Source organism: Buteo buteo, chromosome 5 (assembly GCF_964188355.1).
Source record: "Buteo buteo chromosome 5, bButBut1.hap1.1, whole genome shotgun sequence".
In the NCBI taxonomy this organism is placed as follows: Eukaryota; Metazoa; Chordata; class Aves; order Accipitriformes; family Accipitridae; genus Buteo; species Buteo buteo.
In genome coordinates this window covers 51,688,128-51,715,825 of record NC_134175.1, presented here as the reverse complement: position 1 = coordinate 51,715,825, position 27,698 = coordinate 51,688,128, and the positions used below count along the sequence as shown (strand labels likewise).

The following is a 27,698-nucleotide window of genomic DNA, read 5'->3' as shown; positions in this document are numbered from 1 at the left end:
TTTTGTTTGTTTTGTTTTTTGGGGTTGGTTTTTTTTTTACACAGACAAGTCCTTAGAAAAGGAAATGCTTGGACTTACTAATTACTAAACTCCCATACAGACATCTAAACATTTATTATCCTGTCTTTAAACAGCTTGAGGGGACAGGGAGACATCTTTTTCCCTCCCCCCAAGCAGGAATGAACAAAGACAACACCTACCTTTAACAATCTGCTTGGCACAGGCATTATAAACTTGTTCCTGGGTTGTATTAGGAGGTAACACTCTATCAAAGACATACGGCTTCCCTTGCTGCAAACAAAAGAGAAACTCTGTAAGATAAAGAACATCTAAAACAGTTTATAGACCCCATTTAACAGGCATCCCGAAATGCAGCATTTACTACAAAGGAAGCCATTCAGTATAATGTAGACGACAATATTTTGTTGACTAAACAGATGTGACATCTCCTGTGTTCCAAACCCATCTTTTCTATAGCTGGCAAATAAAACACAGCATATGTTTTCTGTGTGTTCACATTTGGGTCAGCAGCTACAGTTGCAGGAAACAATAAGCTGAAATACCAGCAACTGAAAGTTGATTATTTTCTTCCTCTCCTAGGAGTTAAGGGGGAATAGCCATGTAGATATTTGCAAAAGATTTGTTGTTTTTTACTGCAAACTAGTGAAAGCTGTGGTGTGAGAAACAGCAATCAGACCTGAGAGAAGCAGAAGTTTGCTGGGCAGGGGTGCCCCAGCACAGTCCAAGCATGGTCCGAGCACACTAAGTGTTCCTTCAGCAGAAATAGCCTGGTTTCATTCCTATGCTAAACATGCAAACATGTGTCCGTAAAACCATAGGTTAGACCCAAACCAGGCAGTCCAGTTGACTGTTGCATTGCCCTAAGCCTGTATTTTATTCAGAAATTGTCATGATTTTTATCCTTACCACAACAAATAACAAGATATCGTGCAGAAAGAGCTCCAAAGTGACGTTTTGAAGAGGATCAGAGCCATTTCCAGGTTGTGAACAACCACTGTCTCACCACAGACACTGAGCTGCCCTAAATACCCAGGTGACAACACGATTGACACTTACTCATATGTATATACGGTGTAGCACAACCTGCACATCACTTCCAGAAAATTTTGATTCCTCTTTGTAGCGAGTATAATTGGTTACAAGAGAAACACGTATTAGCAATCCAAAAAATAGGTTTGCATGACACTTGAAAGGCAAATCAATTCTTAGGACAGCAGTTCAGCTCCTTACAACTCAAAAACAAGCAAGACATTTGCATTTAAAATACGATTCCTTTATTTAAAGTTACACTAAGCGGACGTGTAACATCTTTCTCATCTTCCATCAAAGCCTGTAATATTCCCCTTCGAAGATGTGACACCTGCTCCGAGAACAGCATAACAAGGGCTTCAAAGCAAACTGCAAGGTGGCTGGATACCCAATGTAGGAGTCTTGTTCTGTTGAGTCGACGTGCCATTTCTGCCATTTGCAGCCAGCTGTTCAAATGCTGTGCTCAATTAGCCATCTTTGTCACACTTTGATTTTACTTCAAGCGGATCATAAGCTTACACTTGCCTGCTCCTTAAACTTGGGTACTTAAAAACCACAGGGGAAAATATGACAGAGTTGCATTCGCCTGCGACGTGTGTTCTTCATGTTTCATCCCAGAATTTCAGATCTCAAGGATAAGAAGGCAATTTATAAATTGTTCAGTAAATAATTCATGGTCTTCTGTTGGCATGGGGTGAACACTGGGCCACGCAAGCACCCCACTTGGTAAGACATAAGCCCAAAGAGGCGACTCAGACTGACATCACCAATGCAGCCCCAGCCCATAATCCCCACCCGCAGCAGCCCCTGCCCCCAGGAGAGTGGTGGGACTGCTGGGAGCACCCAGCTGGCACCTACCCCAAATTCTGTCTCTCCACAGCTTTCCATGGACAGTGCATATTGCATGGGTCTCAGCTAGACAAAGCTCTTCGCTCCCAGGATGAGAAGGGCTGCCCAGCCCTCCTTTAACTATTCTGGAACAATTTCTCAAATGGACTTTTTACCTACTTACCCCATTTTGCTTATTCCAAGCAGTAGACAATAAGCCCTAATGCAAGAGGCCAAAAAACACACAGACACATAACCTCAGCCATCCACTTATCCCATTTATTTCCTTCATGCCCGAGTTGAGGCTTATTAGCTAAGCAATGTGAGAGAGTAGCAGAGACCGATGCCAGTACATCATCCTACCATGGCAAACACAGCACTCCAGGCAAACATTGCTCTGGTGCAATCAATCCAGCTCTTCTACTGAGCTCTCAACAACTATAATGTCAGAGAGCCCCAAAAAACAATCTCATCGTAATTGTGCTGCATGCAGCTGAAAAAGGCACTGGCTGCAACTGTTATTTATCTGCCAAACTGAAAAGCCACAAATGTAAAGCACCCATTCACAAACGTGCTACATAGGTCAAATATCATCCTTGGGATTTTTGTTCTGGGAAGCTAAAAGACTGAACACCCATCACTGATATCTGAAGGAAACAAATGAATGTGGAGGATCACAAAGCATCAGTCACCAACCACACAAAATGAGCGCGCTCCATTATCCAGCAGCACTTACGGGTTTTTAGGGAGGCTTTTTGTGCTTCATCTCCACATTGATCTTGGACAAAGACAACTCAAGGCTCACGCTCCCTTCCGCAAAGGAGAGTACAATGACTGGACACAGACCCTCTCTATCCTCAGTTTGAGAGCTTATACTTCTTTTGCTCTACTACCACTTCTCCTCTGCCCGAAGTCCTCTGTCCGGCTCAACCCTCTCCTCCCCACCTACACCGCCAGCTGCACTCCATGCTCCTTCGGCTCCTCCTCCTCCTCCTCCTTTCTTTGTTCAGAAGTTCCTGCTTGGGTCTCTGATGTTGGAGAAATGTTGGGCATACCTCCCGAGTCACCCCACTCACCTTGTTCAGCTTTCTGACCGTTCCATCCCACCAGCTCTCCTTGGAGTCCTCCTCACCACCATCCCCACCCAGCTCCTGATAGCAGGCTGTGACCTTCACCGCCTCTCCCACTGGCTTGTCCCTCACCCCTTCCATGTCTCAGCAGGGCAGCCCACAGACCCACTCTGCACGTGTCCCACAGGAACTCACCCTTAGTTTATAGTGGCTGGAGGAGACCACAACACCTTATACAGGGAGAAGATGCCCAGCCTGAAGGAAAGCTGTGGCAATTCATCTGCCAAGATACCGTTAAGATCGAAGACTTTTCTCTGGAGAAAACTATGGGTTTGGGGTTTTGTTTTGGTTTGGTTTTGGAGGGTGTTATTATTATAAGCTCTTCATTTTTGACAGACTTTCTTCAAAGGAAGCAAAAAGCCATATCCATCCTACAAAGGCAACATGCTGGCAGATCCAAAGGTTTTGCTCCAAAACAGAGAGGGAGGGTGAGCAAGCATGAACATCACCTTATTTTTAGCAATGTTCCCAAGCAGTACTTTTCCCCCTATTGTCATCTTCACAAATAACACAACTGCTTTTATTTTTTTTTCAAATGTAACTCAGCTTGAATTAAGTACCAAAATCAGGAATATTTCAGCTTTATTAGAGCTTATTCAAGAAAGTAATAAGCAGCTAGAAATAAAGTGTTATTTTCTGAGTTGATGCCAACAGTTTTATCTGTGCGCCTCCTCCATACATTATTTTCCAAACTTTCTCATTATATGCAATGTATTACCTCTCATACATAAATCACATCTTCCTTCCCATGCCATTACTTCCTACAGTCCCCCTGACAATCTGTTCCATTAACTTATGCCATTGCTGCATAATGGCTAGGATAAGTGCTCCGGTCCACCCACACAATTCCTGTTGAAGTTGTATTGACAGTAAGATAGATTCTGTTCTGGCCCTTCAATAGCACAAAGAATACTATTCATATGTATTGCCAATTATTTCACCAGCTTTATGTTTAGAGTTTCCTACCAAGTTTACAGGCTTGGCATTTAAAAAACCTGAGGATTTCACAAGCACAAAAAGGATCTCAACCATAAACGCATGTCCTTCCAAAACCATCATTTTACAAGCAACATCACAGAGTAGTACTATAACTGGAAGCTAATACAGTCTCAAAGATAACCAAATACATCTCCTGTTTAAAAAAGATATCTCCACCCCCCCCCACCCCCCCCGAATTCCACATAGACAGGAAATGAGAAGCGGTCAGTGCTTATAGCTGCATGCTACGAAGTAGAGCCTAATGCAATTTCATGATTAATTCCCTGTGATCTTCAGACATTCAGGGTCGACTCCACCAGTGTCTCTGCAGGTTATGATGCTAAGAAAGATGACACCTGACTTTCAGGCATTTGAGCTCGGAGGCAGAAACCACAGTCCAAGGTCCATCCCCAAAGTGCCTTATAAAAACCATGGGCAAGGTGAGATGGCTTAGAACAGAATTTCCAACAGTCAGCATGTAGCTCAGATATATAATTGCTAAAGTAGAAAGGAAGAAGAGAGAATACAAAATGCTGAGTTTCTTTGCTTTTTTGTGGCTGTGAGGAGACATTTGAGTCAGATGAGGAATTACAGCCTGAAACCATCCCATAGAATTAGAGATACCATCCAGATTTATCCCAGGACAATGCAAGTTTATTCTGCTTGAGCAGAAAACAGCTGTGAGCAAGTTATATGACGACTGGCGGTTGTGAATATGCCTAGTGCAGTTCTGACCCCAAATATACAAGCTCTGCTGATGGCGGAGGTGAAGCTCATTCATCCTTGCCTGCAAAATACCATGCCAGTACATCCTCGAGAGAGGTATCGTTTCAAACAAGACTCAAGAAGAGGTTACGCATTCATTTTTATAAGACAGAAAACCAGCCATCAGTACATCCAAGGCTCATCTCCACACGTCCCAGGGAGCGCAGAAGCACAGGGGCAGACAGGGGACCCAAATGGCAGACTCCAGGAAGAGGCATCCTGACAGGGCTCCTGCCAAGGCTATGTCTGGAGAGCATCTACCCCACAGTCCAGGTGTGAAAGCTGTCAAGACGGCTCTCAGGATCACCCTTCAGACTGCTTAGTGGTACAGCACACATAATAGGATGCAGGGGAAGAACGTTTCAGGATTGCACAAGAGTTAGGGGATGACTGGGGGGGGGGAGGGACAAAGGAAAGGAAAGGTAGGGATGCGGCTGATTTAGGGAGGAACAAACATGTAAGCAGGCTGCTGGTCACTATGCTTCTCTGGCCATGCCCCACACCCGATCAGCACAGGCCTATCTTATAGAATCATAGAATTGTTCAGGTTGGAAAAGACCTTAAAGGGTATCAAGTCCAACTGTAAGCCTAACACTGCCAAGTCCACCACTAAACCATGTCCCTAAGCGCCACATCTACACATCTTCTAAATACCTCCAGGGATGGTGACTCAACCACTGCCCTGGGCAGCCTGTTCCAGTGCTTCACCACCCTTCCAGTGAAGAAATTTTTCCTAATAACCAATGTGAACCTCCCCTGCCGCAACTTGAGGCCATTTCCTCTCGTCCTATCACTAGTTACTCAAGAGAAGACACCAGCACCCACCTCACTACAACCTCCTTTCAGGTAGTTGTAGAGAGGGATCAGGTCTCCCCTCAGCCTCCTTTTCTCCAGACTGAACAGCCCCAGTTCCCTCAGCCGCTCCTCAAAAGACTTGTGCTCCAGGCCCCTCACCAACTCGGTTGCCCTTCTCTGGACACCCTCCAGCACTTCAATGTCTTTCCCGTAGTGAGGGGCCCCAAACCGAACACGGGACTCGAGGTGCGGCCTCACCAGTGCCCAGTACAGGGGGACAATCCCTGCCCTAGTCCTGCTGGCCACACAATTTCTTATACAGGCCAGGATGCCGTTGGCCTTCTTGGCCACTTCTTCTTGGCATCATCTTACTAAATTCCTTCCAAACTCTCTTTCTGGGTGAGGGAGCTCATTCTGTGTGCATGCATGAGTATGAGGGTCTAAGCACCAGGAACTGAAGCGGGACCACAGGTCACAAGGTCCGTGTGTCCGTGTTGCCAGCTGCATCTCTGTGCAAGGAGGTCTGGAAAGGGGCTCAGCCTCACCTCTGCCAGGCTGCCAGATTCGGCTCTTCCTAACAGCCGATAGTTAGGGCACTCAGCTGAAACGGGCAGCCAGATCGTGTGTACAGGGTCCCTCTCATTCATCTTAGTCCCCTGACCCCTCAGAAGGCAGAAATGTTCTTTTCTCCACATCCAGGTCAAATAAAGGCATCCCCCTTACCCCTGTAAAAGGGGTGCATCAGTCATGCAATCATCAGCCGACAGCTCAGGAAAACTTTTGGTCGCTGCAGAAACGAAACAGTGGCAAATCACATGGTTCAGTTTATCAGATAAATCGTTTGGCAAACCGTGACTCTGCTGAAACTCCTGTCATTATTATTCTGGCTCTCTATTCAAGTCAAAGAGTTTTATTGATGCAGTTGGAATGAATGATCTATGAGTGGGTTTAACACACCATACATGATGCCACTGCCAGTACATACAACAGATGAGTATACAGGTAATAGAATCACGTGATATGTAGGAGCTTAATTAGGGGGAAATTATTTCCCAGCTAGTTTTCACTACCGTAAGTGCTCTTGTAGGAGGGGTTTTATAAATAAAATATATATAATTGCAGGCCTGGAAGACAGAATTTTTCAAAGAGCAGAAAGCAAACTATTACCAGCGGCAATTCAATTTTTCAGTCACGGCACATCCCTCGCGCAGCACTGAGCTTCTCCCTTAGAAGGTGGCATAAAACACATTTCTTCCCTCCAGGCTGTAGGAGTAGGAATTAAAGTCTTTACTCCCTTTGAAAACATAGAGGCCACATTTACTGAACACTGCATCAAGCTTGCTCCATTTGCAAGTGGGATTCACAAGTTGGCCCTGCAAATTCCCCCTGGAATTAGATAGAACTTGTTAGATAGAAGGACTTACTTTCCGCACAAGTTACAGAGATTCTGCAACTACAAGGTTGTTACTATCTTGCTGATAAAAGCACAAGAAATAAACAGGATCTATCTCATTCTCCTGAAGCCACCTATCTCTAGTGAGACCTGAAAACATGCTTGAAGACAGAGGGAGAAAATAAATGCATGTTAGCAAAACAGTTAAATTTAGTTATTATGTCTTCCCTTTATTCAGTTGTAATGACTAAGGAAATGCTACTGCCATCCTATCCATTTTCTAAGTTAGCTTGCCCTTTAAAAAACATTGGGGCAGTAGCAAGTCACCTAGTGGATAAGAATTCAGAATACTTGGGATAAAAAAAATTAAGGAAATTTATTCAGAGTAACCTGAATACACTACATAGTCAAACCAAGTTGTCCAAAAAGAAATTCTTAAATCTTGGTAATGCTCCTAAAACTTGGTTGGAAAATAAATTAAAACAAGCAGTCATGTATGAACAGGCACTGCAGAGCAATCTGAGTCAAACACAACATTACTTTTGCATAGCGGGCTTAATTATTGATCTACCTTATGAACATTTCTGTGGAGCTGACAGAATTTGGCTCATGGCCAGCAATCCTTTTAGCTTTCACTCCTGGCAGAAAGAACCTTAAACTCCTTGCAACAAATCCTGTTTTCAGCAAGCATTATTTTATTTTGGTATAGATCTGCAATTTAGGAAACCAAACCTTAGAAATTATTTTAAAGCTTTTCTTCCACTTAGATGCATGACCTGGAAAATATACTCTTTAAGAAACTTTGTATGAATTTTAAGTATAAAGATCTCCCAATACAAAGCTAACTATTAAATAATACTCTTCAGCAATGTTTTTTTAATACTTCTGACACAGCAATACTCAGAGTCATAGTTCTCCATTATTATTTACTTGCAGTGGTGCAAGCTAGTCCCCACTGTCCAGAGGATGAGATGGAGCCAATGTCTCCAGCCACCACAGACTCCGCAAAAGCTCTAACCCCTCGCTGGCACTTCTCAGCCTCTCAGAGGGGATGTTATCTATAGAACACTAGTCACAAAAATAAAAAGCAGTGCAAACTGTCTCCCAGCCCCCAGCCTGGCCATCAGATGATAACCTGCAGGCTGACAGACTCCTCGAATCTAGGAGGAAGGCTGCGGCAAGGAGCTGGAGAAGCAAGAAGTGCCCTGGTGCACCCAGGGCTCAGGAGCAACATCCCTGCTGGAGGCTGCAGCCCAGCCAGGAGGACCCACCAGCACCACAGAAAACAGGACCTCTTCTTACTTGAGGGCAACCGACTCGCTCCTCCTCCTCTTCCAGAACTCCCCAACGCCGCGTGGCTCGGGAATGGGACAGAGAGGTGGAAAGGCCCCAGGACACAGCCTCCTCCAGCTCCTTGCCATCTTCTTCACTTCACAGGCAGCCTCATCAGAGGCACTGACCGGTCGGCGACTGAACGCCCGGCAGCACCAAGCACCGTGTGTGGATGCTGCATTACTAGCAGCACTTAGACCGAGCATCCTTTGGTACTCCTTCCACTGTGCAGCCTAGTGCCATCAGGATTAGCACCATCTCTCCAGCCCTCCAGCGCCCTGCATGCCACACGGCAGCTTGCAGATTTGGGCCTCAATTACTTAACTGCTTATGCAATGGTACAAAACTGGGTATTTGGAGAGTGGTGTTATCCTCCTGCAGTTAAATTTAATCTCTGAAAAGGTGAAGCTATGTTAACAATTGTGGGAAAATGAAATTCATTCGGTGCTCTGTAGAGCAGTAGCTTAAGATGTGCATCATTCCCCCTTTCCCAGGTCTTTCACCTCACATTAAGAAATTAAGATAACTTTTTCACACTTGTGTTTCCTTTGCGGAATTGTTTCTTCCATCCTTTTTCACAAAACTAAGTTTTAAGTAGATATGTGATTGTAACTTCAGCAGACCTCTCCGCTTTATCATAGGTATAAAACCATCAGAACGAGGAATTAGACATAGGCTACTCTAACGGTCCTATGGGAAACAGGAGAACATGGTCCCCAGCACCATAACCTCTGGCTTTCAGGTAGCTTGCACCACTGTATTACCTGTAACAGATAACTACTGGTTTAATTTAATGTGCTCTAACTAATTTAATAGACCTTTTCAGGCCTATTCAAAGCTACCTTCATAATCTACTCATTTTACTTCAGCAAAGCACAGACAAGCTTAATTAAATTAACTTTAAAATGCCATCACTCACATTGCAGATAAAGGTCCTCTGCACATCAGAGGTTCTTAAGTAAACAGAAATCTTGCAAGGGTGTTTACTACAAAATATTCCAAGCCATAATCAGTACACAGGGTCCTTGTCAAACCTGCTTTTGATGGCTTCCACCTTCAACAAACACCTTCCAAACCCTTCTAGAAAAAAAAGCACTCAATGAGCTCTGAAGGTAAGCCAGACTCAAAATTATCCAAAATTTCTCCGGTTTTACTAGCCTCCAGCATTTCAGCTAACCCACCTTACTCCCCTTAGACCAACAGGATGAGAGAATTTGATAATTTGTTTTGTATATAAACCCATGCAAACCAACAGCTTAGAAAGAAAAGACAGAAAAATATTCTTTGCAGAAGAAAAGAGAAAGAAAGGTACCATAATTATAGAAGCCTGAGACTCCTCTAACTAAAGGTCTTGTGATTTTACGAACAGTTGAGAATGCAAGGAGAACAATGTATTTATTGTCTACTTTGTAAAAATGCAATCCTTCAAAACTGGTTTTAAACTACTGGGTTTTTTGTTACTTAAAGAACACTATGATTTTCTTGTAACAAAAATAAATATTTCATAGCCAGAAAATACTGTAGTAAAACCTATCCTCAGGCAGCTCCCTACAGCAGCAATGGAAGTGGAGTCAGACAAGGCCACCTCATGGGTGGGGGGCCACAGGAATAAGATGTGCATGGAGCAGCATCTCTGCTTATCATTAGTGTTTATAATATTCCAACAAAAAGCAAAAAAGCTAGGTGGATATTTCAAAATGTGAAATTAAGCCGTTTTGGTGAAGTCAAGGTCCCAAGTAAGATGCTGACCTTCAGCTCCACCTACAGAAGAGAAGCACAACGTAAACCAGCCCCGGTTCAAGACATAACTACATCTTAATTCTTCTGTGGCAGTGTTGTGTTAATCTCCACTTTGTTAAACATATCACTTACAGATTTATGGGGCAACTGGGTGGCTCAGGAGATTAGTAATGGGATACTGAGCACTGTCAGTTGTAGATTCAAATCCACCTCAGGTCAAGAGAGGTCAAAATGAAATGAGAGGGCATCACCGGTCCGTAGAGCAGCTTTCTTTTCAGCATGCTCCACAAAACCAAGGATTGAAGGGGATCAGAGAACAAACTACACCATTGGTCATGGAGCGTCCCGTCAGGCTGGATATACATTGGCAAAAAGGAACAAGTGAGATGCTTGCACCCCACTGCCTGCATTGTACAGTATTTGTTCTGCAGAGAAAGCATTTCACAAGCATAAACCGTCACATTTGCAGCTGGGCTATATACTCATTCAGTCTCCCGGGGATTAATCCAGAGCCACTAATTTATTGTGTGACTGAATCCTGAGGGAGGAGTTCCTGGAGGGTCTCGAAACTGTCCTGGCAATCACAACAGCAGGGAGCCCAGATCCCAACAGCCAGCATATGCAGTGAGTCCGGGCACATCTCTGCTCCCCAAACTGACCCCCTTCACGCTGACCTGTGCAGAGCCAAAATGTCATCTGCATGGCAGCACACCATGGGGAGAACAAGGTTCTCCACTGGGGATGTTCTCCACCCAACAGGGTTGAACTGTTCTCATCCCTTTATCACCAATAGCAAACTGTAGGACCAACAGCAACACCGATACATGTAGATTATTCTCCTCTGTCCTCAAGAACTATAAGATCTGAAGTGTTCAAAAGCCCCGACTAGTAGCATCCAAGTGTTCAAAAGCCCAGACTAGTAGCATCCATGACAAGTGAGAGAGGAAGATACCAGTATCCATGATCTAATGGAGTAATTGTACTCCCAGAGATCATGAAATAACCCTCACCCCTTGATACCTTGCTGGTTGAGTGTGTTCCTGATTCACTGGGAGATCAGTAACAACAACTTAAGACTTGCTTCCTCATTTACAAACTGAGATACTAAATACCAGTAGCTTGAGTGTTTACTGACCTCATGTTGTAGCAGGATTTTAAAAGCCTATAATATAACAGAAACATTATCACTAGTCTGCCCCAGCCTCCTTTTATGCAATGTAATTAAAACCACATGCACCGAAAACACATTAGGGAATTAAGGAAGGAGAATGACAGAACCACTACTTCTGTACTTCCCTCTACCTTTTCCATTGAAAAGTGATACTCAAAAGAAGAACTGAAAGGGCACCAAACAGTGCAGTGCTGTATCTGATTTTATCAGTAGAGATATTTGATGCACAGCTGCCCTAGCATTACCTTCTATTTCATAGCTTGATGGCTTCTAGCCTAGACTACTGTTGTATATTGGAAATATTCGGCTCTGCATCTCAACGACTATAGTAACAGCTACAATTTGAGCATGGAAGAGCCTTCACAGGAGCTCAGATGTCAAGGCAGGCAGAGCAATTACCCTGTCACCGAGTAATGCAGACAAGTTGCTCCTAGCAACAAACCTCTTCAAACATGGATGGAGAACAGTGTTCAGAGAACAGAGACCCCATGCACGAGTGCGGCCATTTTGATGAGCTTCTGCGCATCCGCCATTTCTCTCTGTTCTGGTACTGCGGACTCTGCGGCACCTGGGGCAGACCCTTTACTGCGAGGTTCGTGCTTCACACGTGAAATGCATGTCTAAAAGTTCATTTAATAAGAACATGGAGCAAGATTAGATCTTCCAGGAAGGAATGCACAGGAACCATAGTGTTTCATGTGGCGTTTCAATCCCACTACAAAATCGCTGACCTCCTTTCACCATGGTAACACTTCCATTGATTTCTTTTACCTTTTCTTCTGATTCTTATCTCAGTTTGCCCAGTTTCTTCTCCCCCTGCCATTTCACCCAATTTAAGAGAGGCAGGGGTGGAGGAGAGAGGAGGCAGCGCCCCTTTGGGAGGAACAAAGCCAGCCGGCACTGGCCAGGCACGAGCCCAGTCACTTGGAGCCTCACCAGCTCCTCTCATCCGTACTCTCTGTGTAAAGAGGAACCTGCTCACTCCCATCCATAACCTTACAACCAACAAGCTTCTGCTTCTTGGCTTGTTGCACTGATTTCCTTATATATCTCATCTCATTATCAGGAGGGGGCGGGGGGGGGGGGGGAAGCAGAACTCTCAGTTTTACTTGATATGTCCAAATCTCACAATTTTAGCACCAATCATCCAGTCTTCCTCAAGCTGAAGCATTTGGGGCCAGGCAATTATACAAAAAACATAGTTTTTCATAATATTAAAAAAAATAAGGATTCTGTCTCTGATGTAGTGGAGGCTAGGAAAGCTTAAATAGGAAACTGTTAAACAGAGACCCCAATGCTATGTGTACAACACATACATGTTTGTGGGAGCCGCGCCATGATACTGCAGTGCTTGGTTTGATAATACTCAGCAATCCTATTCTAGTACAGGCATTCTTGTTTGTACCTCTAGTTCATAAAAATCACATTGGGAAATTAGCCAAGTAGAGACAAAAAAAAAAAAAAAATCTTCCTTACAAAAACATCGTAACCCCTTACAAACTAGAACTACTGCCTCCTCCATTTGGCACCCGCTATCAGGAAGAAAAGAGTATTTAAGAATCCAGTTTTTGCATTTCTGGGAAGTTAATCCATCACTGATAAATTAAGTCAATCATCAAGAAGTGCAGAACTGTTTAAATCTCATTCAAAATTCAAGTGGAACTGGTTCCAAATGGCTTTGCATTTGGTAGCGAGAACGTCTATGCCAACATGTCCCATACTGAGAAATTTGTGGTGACAAGTTGTGCTTTCCTGGACAGCTGGCAAAGTGGTTCTGATTGTGTTACTACACAGAATATAGCTCAAAATGTTACACAAATAATATGAATAAAAGTGATGTTATAGATCTGGTTAAAACACACACACCCAGGCACACACAACAAAATATCTTCCTGTGAACTTCTGAAGAACAAACAGCTGCAGAATTTCATTTTGAAATGCACTGCTTGGACCTTCTTTAGTAATTTTGGGGGTTTTTAAGTGCAAAAATAGATTTTCTGGCTCATAACCCCTTCCTGTGCCTTCCCTGCAGCTAGAAATGCATTACAACTTACATACACAGCACATCTCTTCTTACACCATAGCAATGAGATCAGCAGACCAGCCCTGCTTTCTGCTAAATTATCCAGAAATAGGCAATGCTGCCTGGAATTATCTGACAGTAATTCTATTATCAGATTTAGTAATGCTGATATATACCTTCTGCATTTCCCAAATCTTCAAAGCAGGGTGCAATATGGCCTGCCACACACCGTTCCCTTATAGTGTTCAGGAGGCACAAAAAATTAACATGTTAAACATTTATGCATGTGAGTGAAAGCCCTTGTGCTGTTTCTTGACCCACCGTGGCAAGTAAGATGAAGAAAGGACCATGACCCATAAGACGACAGTCATATAAACACAGTACCTGTCTATTATGTAAATCATGATTCATATTCCTATTTCTCTTTAGCAGAAGCAAACAAAACCTGTGAGACACAGGACTGTCAAATAGCAGGAAAGAAGGAGGATAAGGAGGGAGCAAACAATCATTAAGACCTTTTATTTGCATCAGTGTAAGCAGTTGCTCTTCCTGTTAAGTCACAAGCCATTCTGCTGACAGACTTCAACCTCCAGCCACCCTGCTTACCTTCGAGCTCATCATTTGGCATTATTTCCAAAAAAACCCTTAGTCCTGAAGCCAAAGAGGTCTCTTGTCTTCCCCGGCCTTCATGTTTATCCAATTTACATTTCCTACATCCCAAAGTCTCTGAAACCCATGACATTCCAAATGGCAGTTTTCAATAATAATAAAAAGCAAAAATAAAAAGCAAGCAGTTTGTGTTACACAAACCAGCTCGGCCTTGGAGATAAGTGGTAAACGAACACAGCCTCCTCTCCACCGGGCCCTTCTCCCCTGTAGCCCCTCGAAAGAGGGGTAACTTTTCCCAAGCACACCAAGTCTGCACTGGCAGGAAAGAGGAGCTGCCCGCTTTCCCTTTGCGGCAGCGTACCTAGAAAGGCTGAACACTGCCTACTGCGTGCAACCAGGGTAACAAGGCATCTTTATTAGCAATGCTCCACTTAGATGATCGTGGGAAAAAAAAAAACAAAACAGCGCAGGATCAGGGCAGTAGCAGCAGGACAGCGCTGCTGTCCTTGCCCCTACACAGCTCTCGGAAGGAGCAAATGCCACTGCTCGCAAGCCCGGGGAGCAGTGGGGCTCCAGCATTTGCCCCGCACACCTACGACTGTGTTCACACAGTTCAGCCATTGCGTGCAGTAGAAATACACTTATACGGTTACTGATGGCTCTTCAGAAAAGCAGGACAGATACACAGCAATGTACTCCAAATCCTAAAGACAGAAGGTACCTCTCTCCAGGACAGAATAATTGCTCTGAATGCCCAAGTCCACCAGCTGTTTCAGCTTTCAGGGTTCTTGCATTTTAAAGAGGGAGTCCCAAATGACTTTCTCAAGATGAAACTGAAGTGTGTACCGGTAGCTACCATAGTACCAAAAATCAGAAAACCCTGAAATTTAAACCACCAAAGCAAGGAGTATTTCCATTGTATAAACAGGGGACCAAGTTGCTGATGAGCCTAAGGTCACTTGCAAGTCAAATCCAGGTTTGTTCAGTTCCAGTACAAAGTCTGAATGCAAAACAGGCCAAATGCAAGCTCTACTAAGGTTAACAGATTAAGAGTTGCATCAAGCCAGAAGACTAACGTACTCAGCTCAGTAAAAATTATGCATTCATATAGTACTGCCTTTGCCGAAACAGCACACATGCATATCATAAAACACAACAAGGAAAGAGTTCACTTAATTTTGAGAAAAACGTAAGTCCCATATTAAGTGATACACTATTGACCAATTCTGACAAAAGTGAATTAAAAAAAAAAAAATTACAAGACAGGGCAATAGTTCAGTCTGCTTCTAGAAAACAACCCCGTTCATAAGCCTTTCCACTAGCTCTGCATACAGCCAGCCTTCAAAAAGGACCGCAGGCAGCAGCAGGAGCTGCTTCCCCCTGCGATAGCTCCTGTCCTTCTGCCAGGAGGATGAACAGCCTGGAGGGTTGCTGAAGGCAGCGCTTCCCACCGCTCCGACCCAGGCAGCCAGTTCTGCACTTGCTGCACTTACAGATACTTGTAGCCATCTCAGAAAAGCAGCCCTTCAAATATCTTGATTGGAGGATGGAGATAGCAGTGACTCATCTCAGCATTTTTTTCCCCAAAGGGGAGCAGTTCTGCAGGTGAGTTGGGTGTTTTCCGAGCTGGGGACTGACAACCAGGGGTTTCCATTTCTCATTCTTTTTTCCCAGCTCTGGCGCTGGCTCACACGACACACCCTGTATGAAACCACCTTAGGTGCTTCCATTTTCCTTCAGCTTTTTGCAGCACAGTCCTACCTTCCTCCCGCACAGAAAGTGGGAAGGCAACTCTTACACTGCTTCACAGCTCAACGATCACATATGGTACGATTAAAATAAATTGTTTATGCTGGCAACAGTTTTGTTTGAAGTTTATGGCTAAGGTTATTCTATAATACTCAGAAAATCTGGGCTGCGCATAAAGCAAGCAATGGACAGAATAAATAAATAAAAATGTTATTACCAACATAAGCAAACATTTTTCTCAAGTATAAAGAAACATGTGCTTCTGTATAGCGAGATTAACTTTGCTTTAAGATTTGTTTGCATCATAGAACTACTTTGCTTTGAAGTTAAACTGTAAAAGATACCATAAAGTGAAAAATAATCAAGCCAATGTGTTTATTAAATGACAGCAGAGTTTTCACTGGGTATTTATGGTTGACCCAGAAAGTGGTAAGAAAATAAAAAAGCATACAGATAGGTTCTAAGAGGAGAAAAATCAAACAAAATGCAATATAAAAAAGGAAATGAAAAAAAATAAAAAGCAATATAAAAAGGAACAGGAAAAAAAAGGTAAAATAAAAGGGGAGAGAAAAAAGGTAAAATAAAAGGGGAGAGAAAAAAAGGTAAAATAAAAGGGGAGAGAAAAAAAGGTAAAATAAAAGGGGAGAGAAAAAAAAGTAATATAAAAGGGGAGAGAAAAAAAAAGTAATATAAAAGGGGAGAGTAGTAGAGGATGGATACAACATGGGGGTAGCAGTTTGAGACTAACAGGTCATTCTTCATTAGTGGCATTTTGTATGATTTATACGGTGCCAAAAATCAGTATTGGGCTGTTAAAGAGGAATTAACTGCTGCAATTGGAGAAGATGGAGCTGTATGGGTGCAGACAACTGTGTTTGCAGTGTAACTGAAACAGCTACTAAGAGCATCAGCAGTAAAACCTAGGAGTAGCATGGCTTCCAAGGGTCAGAGAAGTCACTGCATTTTAGAAGGGCATGCAGCATTGATCAAGCCATCAGCAAATTCTGTCAGGTACACAGCGAACAAGGAAAAACATATACATTTGCTGTGCCTGCTCCAGCTGAATTAGCCACAAGTATCTTTTGTTGGAACATCACTGCGTGTTATGGGCTAGTCTACTATACATATAGATACGTACATAGATATGTACATCCTCCAAATGCATTCTGCGCTTCCCTCACTAGGCTCTAGTGCCTGCAAATACAGCTGCTCAGCTATTTTTATTACAGAGCAGTGTATTAAAAAAAAGCCAGATGACTTTTCTTAGTAGATTTTTGGAACAGATTATTACTAAGTGAGCAATATAAAATCTCAAAGCTCTTTGAGAAGTTGCAGCATTATCTACATCTCACTGTTGCCCTAAATACAGAAATTCAAGCAATTCAGGAGAACTGTACAGTCAAGAAAAGAGATTACAAATGCAGAAAAATCTGACGTCTGTTAACAGCTTTGCTAAAAATATTCACTAACCCAGTTACCCCAATTCAGATAACGGTCTCCTGCACATCCTTTGCTAAGTGAAAGAATAATTTAGCAGCCAGCATTGTACTTGTGTATCAGAGATTCAACTTCCCTGTAGATTCCAATGTAACCTTAAAAGTCAGCTTTTAGCTCCCAAAATAAGAGGTCATCTTTACCTCACTGGCTGCCACATGGACAATTAAATAGAAAAGACTATGTCATACCAACAATTGTGACTGTAAATATCTTAGTAAATTCAGGAATATTTTGTCCAAGAGTACAGCAAAAGCTATTGTAAGCCTTTGGGCCATTTGACATAAGAAAACATGGTTTTCAGTACCATATTGTCCTCATGCAACAGAAATGTTTCACAGCTACTTCAAAACAACTACAGTTTTTCAAGAATCCTACTGCTCTCTGACCCAGAAGACAGTCTCTTACACCAACCAAGAGCATCTCCTATCCATCATTTTAACTAGGTAGCAGAGTAGGATTTCTTTTAGCAGAGAGCGAAGCACTGAAAAAATGAATCGCTTTTTGCAAAGACATCTAAGAGACTACTATGAAATATTTAAGTCCTTATCTCTGAATACTCATTTCTCATGGGGAAAAAATCCAACATTCTTGGTTTCAATTAGACTCTCCCTCATAATTTGAAAATAAGCATTTTCTGAAGCTGTCATGGGACCAATTATTGATATTATAATCAGAATCTGATAACAATCACATGCATTTCCAGGACATCCCATCGAAAGTCAAGATCCAAAGAGGTCATAAATATATAGAAATGGCTTGGCTCTTTCCAGTAGACAAATAAAAAAAAGAGGAATCCATAAGAAATACCGCAACCTGTGACTCCACATCTCAAGGATCCCATTTTGGATATTTTGAGGTAACGGGTTTTTTTGCTGTTGTGTTGGTTGTGGGTTTTTTAAGTACACAATATTTTGACACTCAAGAACCCAATAAAATTAAATAAAGGTATTTTCCCAGTTCACAAAGCCATCACGCAGACAAGCACCATTATCCAATGTGCACCTTCCAGCGGAGCTAGAAAACCAAACATTGGCAACACCGCAGTGAAGTCAAAAGCGTCAAACAATTACTGAGCAACTCTAAATCACTTTTCTGCTTCTACACCTGCAGCGTCAGCTGAAGCACAGATTACCCCGTATTGCACACCCAAGCTGTTGTCTCAAATGACTTGGATCCAGTGTCCCTTCATTTTTCAGCCCGCTGCCAAAGCAGAGCTCTGCTGCCTCACCCTGCAGCATCCTGGTTCTCAACAATAGAATTGAGAGCAGACCCTGAACCAAGACTCATTCCCGCACAGATACATGTTTTTTCAGTCATCCGAGTGACTTAGTAAATATCTTTTCCGAATGAGTCTTACCTTGGCATGACCTCTGAGTTTTAAAAGGCTGCAGCAACACAAAAGCAAACAAAAGAGGGAAAGTAAGGGGTCTGAAAGTAGTTGGTAGGTAATTGTGTTTGGTCTTGTTTGGCTACATTAAGACACAACATGTCAAGCTCAAACGGATCCAACAAAAACAGACACGAAACATCCTGTGCACAGGCCTCCTGTATATGTTAAGAAAAAAAGAAAACAAATAAATCCTCTTGTGTAGAAGAGATCTTTTGATGAAAACATTCATGCCAAATTCCAAATGCACTTTTGTATTCAACTAAGCCAGCCAGAATTTAAGAAGAAATGCATCAGTAACCAGACCGTCCCAAGCCGTGGAAGCTAATCAGTGGGAACTGGATTATGTGTGTTTCTTTTCCAAGCAGAGAACAGATCACCCCATTCATTTGTTTCTTCTATGCCACTGCCCCTTTTTCAACACGTGTCCACGACTCCCCTTTTCCCTATGCATACGGTATTACTGATGAACAACACAGCTCAGTTCAGGCACACTGAAATCTTCAAACCAGAGAACTGACAAATACTGATGACACAAGTTATTTAACATTGTCCTCAGTGGGAGGAAAAGCCCACCTTTAAGAAAACACAGTTGAGAGATCTGCAGGTGTTGCAGTTCTGCAACTTGCACTAATCCGCTGCTTACAGAGTTAGAAATGTATGTTAGTGCCTGGAGACACATTAGTCATTTCAGAACAAGTAAATTTGGAAGAAAACAAATCCTAAGGCGAGTCATTTTAATGATAGCAGGAAGGACACCAAAGATAATGACAAGGGTGTCAGCAGTCTAGTTAAAAACTGTCAAGAAAAACTAAATTAAATAATCTCTCCTCCTATGTATCTGTTTTTATGGAAGCATCCCCCTCCCCGCTCCAATTCTCAAAAAAACTACTACAGAGAAAAGCATATTAATATTAAAGACTTGTAAGCGGCATCTCATCCTTCATTTTATCTTTTGCAACAGCTTTTATTCTTCTGGCACAGTTTGAAACACTGAAACAGTATGTGGAGATGTAAGTACACATCACTCCCCCACAGCTTCCTCACTGCACGTTAAGCCTTCGTTTAGGGCAGGAAGCTTCAGGAGAAATCATCTCCAACGATGCAGAAAAAAAAAGTACTCCCAGCTTCCCCAATACCGATAAATCTGACTGTACCAGACTGAAGAGCCATTTGCAAAAATGAATCCAAACACCAGTGACTAACTACTGCATCTCAGGGGAAGGAAACAAAGACTGCAACAAGCTGGAACAAGGTACACGAGTACAGATGCCGAATGGTCTAAACCTTCTGGTTTAAACCAAAGGCATCTTGCAGGAGCTACCAGAGGAAAAAAGACAACACCAAGAATGGCATGAGACTACATTTTCCAGTTGTTTGACGATCTATCTTCTTGAAATATATCATCTATATTTTAAGTTTCAAAGCTTTAAGTAGGAATCCATGTTTTTGACAGGCTAGGTATGCAGGATGAAGATATTTTTAGATAAAGATATCCAAATGGGATTAGAAAAAGATAAAAAGAGCTTTCGATGCCCCAAGAAAACATAAAAGGGAAATTGCTTTGGTGAAAAAATAATAAGCTTTGTATTTTGAGTAAATCATCTTTCTAGCACCACCAACAATAAATAGAAGCTATTTTCACACCTTATTTCTCGCTACTTTTTTAGAAAACAGAAAAGCACGCAGAAGTTCAACTTCATCCAAGAAGCACGCATTGATCCGTGTTGAATAATCTTCCCCCAATTCAGCACTTACAGACAAGCTTGAAAGAATATCCTTTCCAGGACAGAAACAGCAGAGGACTCAGAAAAGAAACAAACAGAAATCCCCCAAACCACACTGTCCCCGCCAAAGCGACTATCTATGCTTAAATCTAGCAAGAACATGCCAAGCAGCATTTAACAAGCCGAGGATTTTGCTTCGAAACTTAACTGGAAGGGAAGTATCTCTGTCTCAGGAGCACCTTAGAAAACTGGTTTGGTGCCAACAGAGTCCCAGGAGCCGAATTGGCTGCCGCTCATCCTGATACCTGTGGTGCAGCCTGGGGAAACCCCCCGAGCATCACCTACCACAGGGCTCAGGCAGACACGAGGGCATTGCTCATACGGGCCACTCGCTACTCTCCGAACAACAGCACACCCTGCCCCTTTGGATATTCCATGTTTCAGAGCTCTACATGAGCCAAATCCCCATGCAAACCCGGAGCTGCAGCCTTTCCTTCGGGAAGCTGCCTCCCCATCCCATACTGACCCAGCCCAGGTTGTAGGATTGGACAGATGCAAAGGCTGGTGGTGCAAAAGGAGAATGTTTTGGGTTTGGAGAAACTCAGAGACCTTTTTGCAAGCCCTTATCGAGACAGATTTTTTTCCACTGACTTACGTTATGGGAGAGTAAATAATATTGTACATTACATTCATTTTGGTGCTTTATGGGAGTATCACTGTGTCAAGAAATAAATGTATTGTACTTCTTGGTAATTGGACCCAGAACAGTTTCGTTCTTTAGCCAACACACTGTAAAAACAGAACTAAAAAACTACTGTGCCGGTCATCTCATCAGACCCACGCTTTTAACTTTCTACACAAGCTCCTGAAAATAAGTGTGAAGCACAGCAGCATGCCTTAAGAAAACAACTACTCTCTTTCAATATCAAGCAGGTGAGCAGCTCCCTGAATGGCTACCACGCCAGTTCTTCAGTAAATGGAATCATTTCTTCTGCAAGGCACAAGAAAGCCATCTGGACCCAGTGGAATCATCTTGCATTTGTTCTTTCCCAAATCAACAGGAATGTGCTATGATCTACAGACTTCTGCTTCTTCCCGAGATACCTACTGGCTTAAGCTACTGAGAGAAATCACCCCAAAAAGCAAGTGCCAGATCTGTCAGTCTTGTGCTGCTGCTGCTCTGGAAATAGCCTGACCTGAAAGCAACATAGCCCAAAGCCACAGGGGAACGGGCACAGCACATCGTGGTTCATCTCATCCACAAAACAGGAAAATGCAGCAGGTTAAAGACGCTCGCGGCTTATGCCAGGTTACAGGAAAATCTTAGGGTGCAGGAGGATTAGCAACACTTTTGAAAGAGTTATTTTGCCAGCTCATGGTGTCTTCAGATACCATCAATTCCATATAAATGTCATGCTTAGCTATGCCAGCTACTTGTATCTCACAGCAGTCCTTCACAAAACCTTTCATGCAAAACTTGCCCAGACTTCACTGGAAAAGAAGAGTTGAGCAGAGCTGGAAAACACACCAGAGAGGCTGGGAGACAAAGCAAGCATTAGCTTCCCAGATTAAGTATTCTGCTAGGAAAATGGCATGCTACATATCCACTGATGTATTTTACACCAAGACAGAAGTTCCACCTCACTTAACATCCTACGTCAAACCAGTATGAGCTTTTTATAAAAGGTATTTATAGATATGTCATGAACAAATCTTCCATAAGGAGAACTGTTGTGCATTTTGAAGTAGAGATGGATGTTTCCCTTTTGTTAGAAGCACAATGTACCACACCCCACGAAAAAGCCATGCAGCATGGGGTAGTTTTTTTAATTATCTTTTTTTTTTTTTTTTTAACTAGTCATTTATCTACTATCCCAGGGGATTCTTTTAGGTCTGTCTTAACCACAGAGTGACAACTACTTTAACAGCATACAGAGATCTCTGTACAGCAGGGACTTAAGAACATGTCTTCTTTTCGTTTGTACAAACTGCTGACTTCACCGGTATACATGAAATAAAAGGTAAAACATATCCAAGTATTCTAGGGAAGGAAATAAGAGAGAATCTCTCCACAAGACATTCCAAACAGTACTTACAACAGAAAGTATTAAAAAAAAAAAAAAAGAAAAAAACAGGAGCCTGCTCAGATTCCGCCCCACCCGCTGCAAAGGAATCAGCCATCATTTTTTGTTTTCTTTTATTTCATGGAATATGACACTGCAAAACAGCAGTGACCATTGCACAGTAGCAGAGTACCAGGTGATGATTTTTTTTTTGTTTGTCAGTTACGTGGAATGTTTCACGGATGCAACAACAGACTTTTCCCCCGTGTGAGTAAAGCACAATCCCGCAGGGACCCTCCCTGTTTACCCTGTAGCTCTCCGCTGGTTTTCTCACAGGCAGTTTGCCGAGAGAGCTGGCAGAGTTACGCTGAAGCCCCCCAGTTCGGGCAGCGAGGGTCTGCGGAAGGCTCTGCGCTGGCCGCCTGACACCGAGCACACAGCAGAGAACTGCAGTGCTCAGCAGCTCCTGCTAAGCTGGGCTTTACACATGCCCTCACGCTGCAGCTCAAAAAGCAGCTGACAACCAGAATGAAGAGTCTTTTATCCCCTTTCTGGTAATATTAACATGAGGTTTCTGAGCTGGCTAGAAAGATTCGGTTTAGACATTCTCCTTTCTAAACAGGAGGTATTTGTCTGAAAAATCAGTTTCAGATCAGCCTTGTACTAAAAGGGAAGCAGTCACTCTAGACCTAACAGAAAAATGAGATGAAAATACTGTCTCCTTCACGACTCAATTCCTAAATATTTTACCACAGGGGAGGGGGAAAAGGGCTGGAAGCACTCTCTCCCATAAACCTAAACCAGAAAAGTATCCTCATGGGGAGCATCCCATCAGGTGCTGAGCCTCTCTGTATCTTTCCTTTGCAGATGCTCGGGAATAAAAGCATTCAAAGGAACAGGGAGAAACGTGAAGAAGCCCCATGCCAGAAGACTGCCTCAGTTGCTTACTACAGCAAACAGCTCCATGCTCTCTGACAAGACCATAAGAAGCAAGCCAGCTAGAAAAATACATTTTTAGGTATGTCAGCCAACACAATCAATCAGAGAGTCACCTTGAGGTTGCAGAGGAGCAGAAACATAAAATGAAACTGCAGTCTGTTGAGACTGTTGGGTAGCTAACCGCATAAGAAAGCCATGGATTTACCACTGTCGCCTTTTCCTGCCATGGTTAAAGATGAGATACATCTAAAAGGTTTTTATATTTTAAACTTCAAAGCAGAATCAAAATACAGGGGGTTTTCTCTGTTTTAACCAAAGGAAAATTTAAGGTAAGACATTTTAATCTTCCACGTTTCACTGTGTTGCACATGCAAAGCGCATGAAGATGGATGGAAGAGGCCAGAATATAAGACACCGGGTCAAATCACAACTCCAAGGGGTTTAACTGGTTTGAAGAGAGTTGGGACATTGCCCTAGGACTTCCCTGACAAAGAGCTCTCAACCACGCAACCACAGGCATCGTAGAGATACAGCTTTAGTCACGGCATGAAAGATATCCTGAGGAAACTCAAGCCTAAGTTGTCCAACTTCCTTCATTGCTGTTTGTTTTCAAGAAATACCATCGACTCATGATCTTTAATTTTTGTTGGAAAATCTGCTCAAGGCCCTAGGGAAGTATAATGGGAGATGATGGTGGGAAGTTCAGAAAGAAAGCATTTTCCCCATAGTTGTTTGTTAGGAAGGAGAAGTAAATTTATTCAGACTTACTAGTCAGAAAAATAGACATTATCTTTAAATCAATTATATTTTTTTTCTTATGTGATGACAGAATTCCTCGGGGCGGGGGGGCAGGGAGGTTGGTGGTTTTGTTTGGTTTTTTAAATTTTAACAGAGCCACTTTCTTTCCAGTATTTTATGGAACAAAAATAAAAGCTGCATTGCAGTGTTTTTCAAATGCTATAGTAAAACAAACTAACAAAAAAAGTGTTTGGTTCTGGTTTATTTTTGCTTTATATGATGTTTCTAAGAGCTTTTGAAGACCAAAATCCTGCTTTCTAGAAGGAAGTCTACTCTGGCAGTGCCTTCCACCAGAATTGGGATTCCTTGCCACTGCCAGGCATTATTTGTTGGAGCTAAGCAGCCACCCTAAACCAGTAAATAACAACAACAAATACCACTTTCTACTAACGTACTGCAGTGGCATCGACTGTAGATCAAGTTATACACCAAAGCACAATGAGCCCAGTACTGCAAATAAAGAGGACAAAGAATATGGAAAGATTTTCATGTTCGTTTACACTTATAAAACCACAAATATCCCCAAGGAACCCCAGCCGGATGGTTTCTCTTTGGAAAAAAAGCAGCTGTATTTGAGGACATATTGCACTAGTTAAGATGACTAAAATGCGCACCCAAACAAGACCTGTATTTTGCCCTGTGAAGGGGAAGGAAAAGCACACTCTAAGCTTCTGACTGGATTTTCAAGGTGGCAAATAACCCCCTCAAAAAGATCCTGCCGAACTGAACGTACATATAAAAATATTTATATGTATTTATATAAATAAATACATGCACTTTTCTTGTTTCTCTCTAACAATTTTTTAAAACTTCCATGGTAGGAAATTGATAGTGGTTGTTATTTTTCCTTTTTACCTTCACTAAAGTAATTATCTCCTGTCTGTAAGATATAAATACCTTTTTCAAAGCATCATAGTTACTGTTTTCCCAGACAACAGATACTTTATAGACAAAGATACATTATACGCTTGCACATTCACTTAGGTGGGAAAAAAGGATTCTAAACTCTTACTTCTCTTCAGAAAATAGTATTGTTAAGGGATTTATAGTAGATGTACTTTGATCTACTTTTAGTATATCTGAGGGTTTATTTATTGGGGGGAGGGGAATTTGCTGACGTTTGTTTCTTAAACATCCAAATGACTATGCTACAGTTGCGCTTTCGTTCCAAATATCTGTTGACCAAAGACAGCCCTTCATTGCTGACTGAGATTGATAACCAATTTGATTATTCTATTGTTAACAGATTGTTGTGGGTATTATGACTTTAACCTTCAAATAAAGAAAATTAATTTGGCTACACAGAAAACATTTAATAAAAAGAAATTAAGAAAAACAAGTTAGCCACTCCTGTCCAGAATTCAGCGATCTTTCTTCCTCGCTTTTCCATAACTGTTTGGCAACTTTCATGAAAAAAGTTTCTAAAAAACGCGAGGTTTTAGTAAGGATCTTGACAAATCGCACGCACGATTGCTCGTTCTTTGTATTGACAATTCGTATCAAGATCTCTTTATCATAGTACAGTATGGATCGCGTTATCGGTTTAAGACAGTAGACCGATATGTAAAACAAAGCCCCAAAGACATGGGCTGGTTAGACGGCAAACCAAAAATGTACCTCAAGTTCAAGCGCCCGGTGTCGTCTACGTGGACCCACCAAAACCGGCACCAGCAGACTCCTCAACGCAACCCCAACCCAGACACCCGCTATCGGAAAGCTCCAGCGCTGAGAACCAAAGAAAAGCAAAGGCGCTTTCCTGCACAAGGCTGATGAACGCGCTGCGCCATGTTCAACGCTCAGCAGAGGAGCCACATCGCGGACCACGGCGGGCCCAGATACACACACGCTTTGTTCATTTTTAAAGCCTTTGCTATTGTCAGCAGCCAACCCCCTGTGAAGTGTGGGGAAAACGGAGAGTTTGGGTATGTCGTTGCTGCAAGCGGGTAGGGACTCGATTTTTTAATTTTTTTTTTAATGAGAAGAAAAAAAAAACTTCACCTGGCCTAGGTCATTTTAACTAACGATGCTTCTGCAGTCCCTACAGCCGTTCTGACCGGGACTCTCCGCCAGCCATGCGGGACAGGCACGTCGCACCCCCCCCCCCCCCGGCTCGACCACCGCTGGCCCCCGGGCGAGCAGCCAGCTCGGCTTTGTCTGTCCTCTCAGGGGCTCCGCGCCCGCGCAAGGGCGGCGGATGCTACGCGGACCCCGGTCCGCGGAACTCCTTCCCGCATCCTCGGCGGAGGGTGGGAGGGAATCCCACCCTACCCCTCACACCGGGGAAAACTTTCTCCCCCCCCCCCCCCCGTCGGCTGCCGCAGGGGCGCGGCGGAGGCGCGGACGGCCGCCCCCGCGGAGAGCCGGCGAGCATGCCCAGTCACCGGCATGACATCAGCGCCGGCGGCGGCCGCCCCCGCACCCCCCGCCCCGGTTCCCGGGACAGACCGGCGACCCCCGGGGGTGGGGGTAGGGGGGGGAGCCCAGACCCCTCGCCCGCGGTGGGGGGGGGGGGGGGGGTAACCCCGCCGGAGGGGAGCCCCGCCGCCGCCCCTCCTTCGCTCCGCCGCAGCGGGAACAATGGGCGCGGAGCCCCCGGGGGGCGGCGGACCGGAGGGGGGTGTTGGGGGGGGGGGATGTGGATGTCTCCCGGGACCGCGGGGAGGGATGCTCGCCCCGTCACGGCCCCGCGCGGGGGGGGAAGAAGGACGCGGCAGACTCACCCCGATGACCACCGTCTCCTCGCCCTTGAATTTGGGGATGAATTTGTCCCCCCGGAGAATCTCCGCCTCGTTGAGGGGCCGGAACCGGCACATCACTTTGATGCTGCACTCGGCGGGATCCGCCATCTCGGCGGAGGCGGGCGGGCGCCGGCCTCAGGGACCGAACGCTCCCCGCCGGGCAGGTGCCGCAGACGCCCCTGCTTGCCGCCGACCGGGCGGGGCGAAGCGGGGCGGGGAGAAGAACCGTTCGGCGGCCGCGCACCCCGGTTCGCCCCCTCCCCTGCCCAGGCGCGGCTGCGCGGGGAGGGAGAGAGGAGGAACGAAGGGCGGCGGGCAGCCCTCGCCCCCTCAGCGGCCGCGGGGGCCGCGCCTCAGCGCGGCGCCTGCCGGGAGGCGTAGTCCGCGCGCCAGGTAACGGCCGCTAACGGTCCCAACGGCTCCCCGCAGCGGCGGAGTGCCCCCCCCCCCCCCCCGCCGCCAAGGGCGGGCTTCTCCCCCGGCTCTGCGTGCCCCATTTTCTAAAGGGTAGGTGCTCTCTAAGGGGAAAAAAAAAATAAGACGGGAACACGGAGAGAGGACTGGAGCCAGGTCTGTAACCTGGTTAAAGGAATTTTCTTGCTGGGATGGGACGGCATGCCAGCGCTTCCCTTCGGTACGCGGCCCTTTTTTCCTCACAGAAAACAGCGGAAGCAATAGTATCTCTGGGCGACGCTTTGACCTTGTTCAATTTACAAGAAGTTTGTCACGAAGCAGCCGGTGAATCAGCATCTGGGAAAAACAGCGTCTGGAACCTGTTCCTACACTTCAGGGGTTTTGTCCTCCTCCTCCTCCTCCCTTCGCTCTCTGACAATGCTTCTTCCTTACCTGCTAAGAATACCTGCGACTTACCCTCCAGCCCTCAGTGCCGTGCCAAGGCTCGTTCATGCCACTAGATTAAAGTTATTGGAAATAGTCTAATAGTCATAATCTCCTCCTCCTCCATCATTTTCTCCCTGCAAGAAGCT

General features: G+C 44.2%; 1 protein-coding gene across 1 annotated transcript in view; it reads right to left on the bottom strand.

The window, feature by feature from the left end:
- KIF5C (kinesin family member 5C) overlaps positions 1-27,104 on the bottom strand; it is an 87,429-nt gene extending 60,325 nt beyond the window's left edge. The window contains exons 1-2 of the mRNA XM_075028985.1: positions 26,695-27,104; positions 201-291 (exon numbers count right to left, since the gene is read on the bottom strand). Coding sequence (XP_074885086.1) covers positions 201-291; positions 26,695-26,820 — 217 coding nt within the window. The 5' untranslated portion in view covers positions 26,821-27,104. The remainder of the gene's footprint in view (positions 1-200; positions 292-26,694) is intronic.
- Between the last annotated feature and the right edge of the window lie 594 nt (positions 27,105-27,698).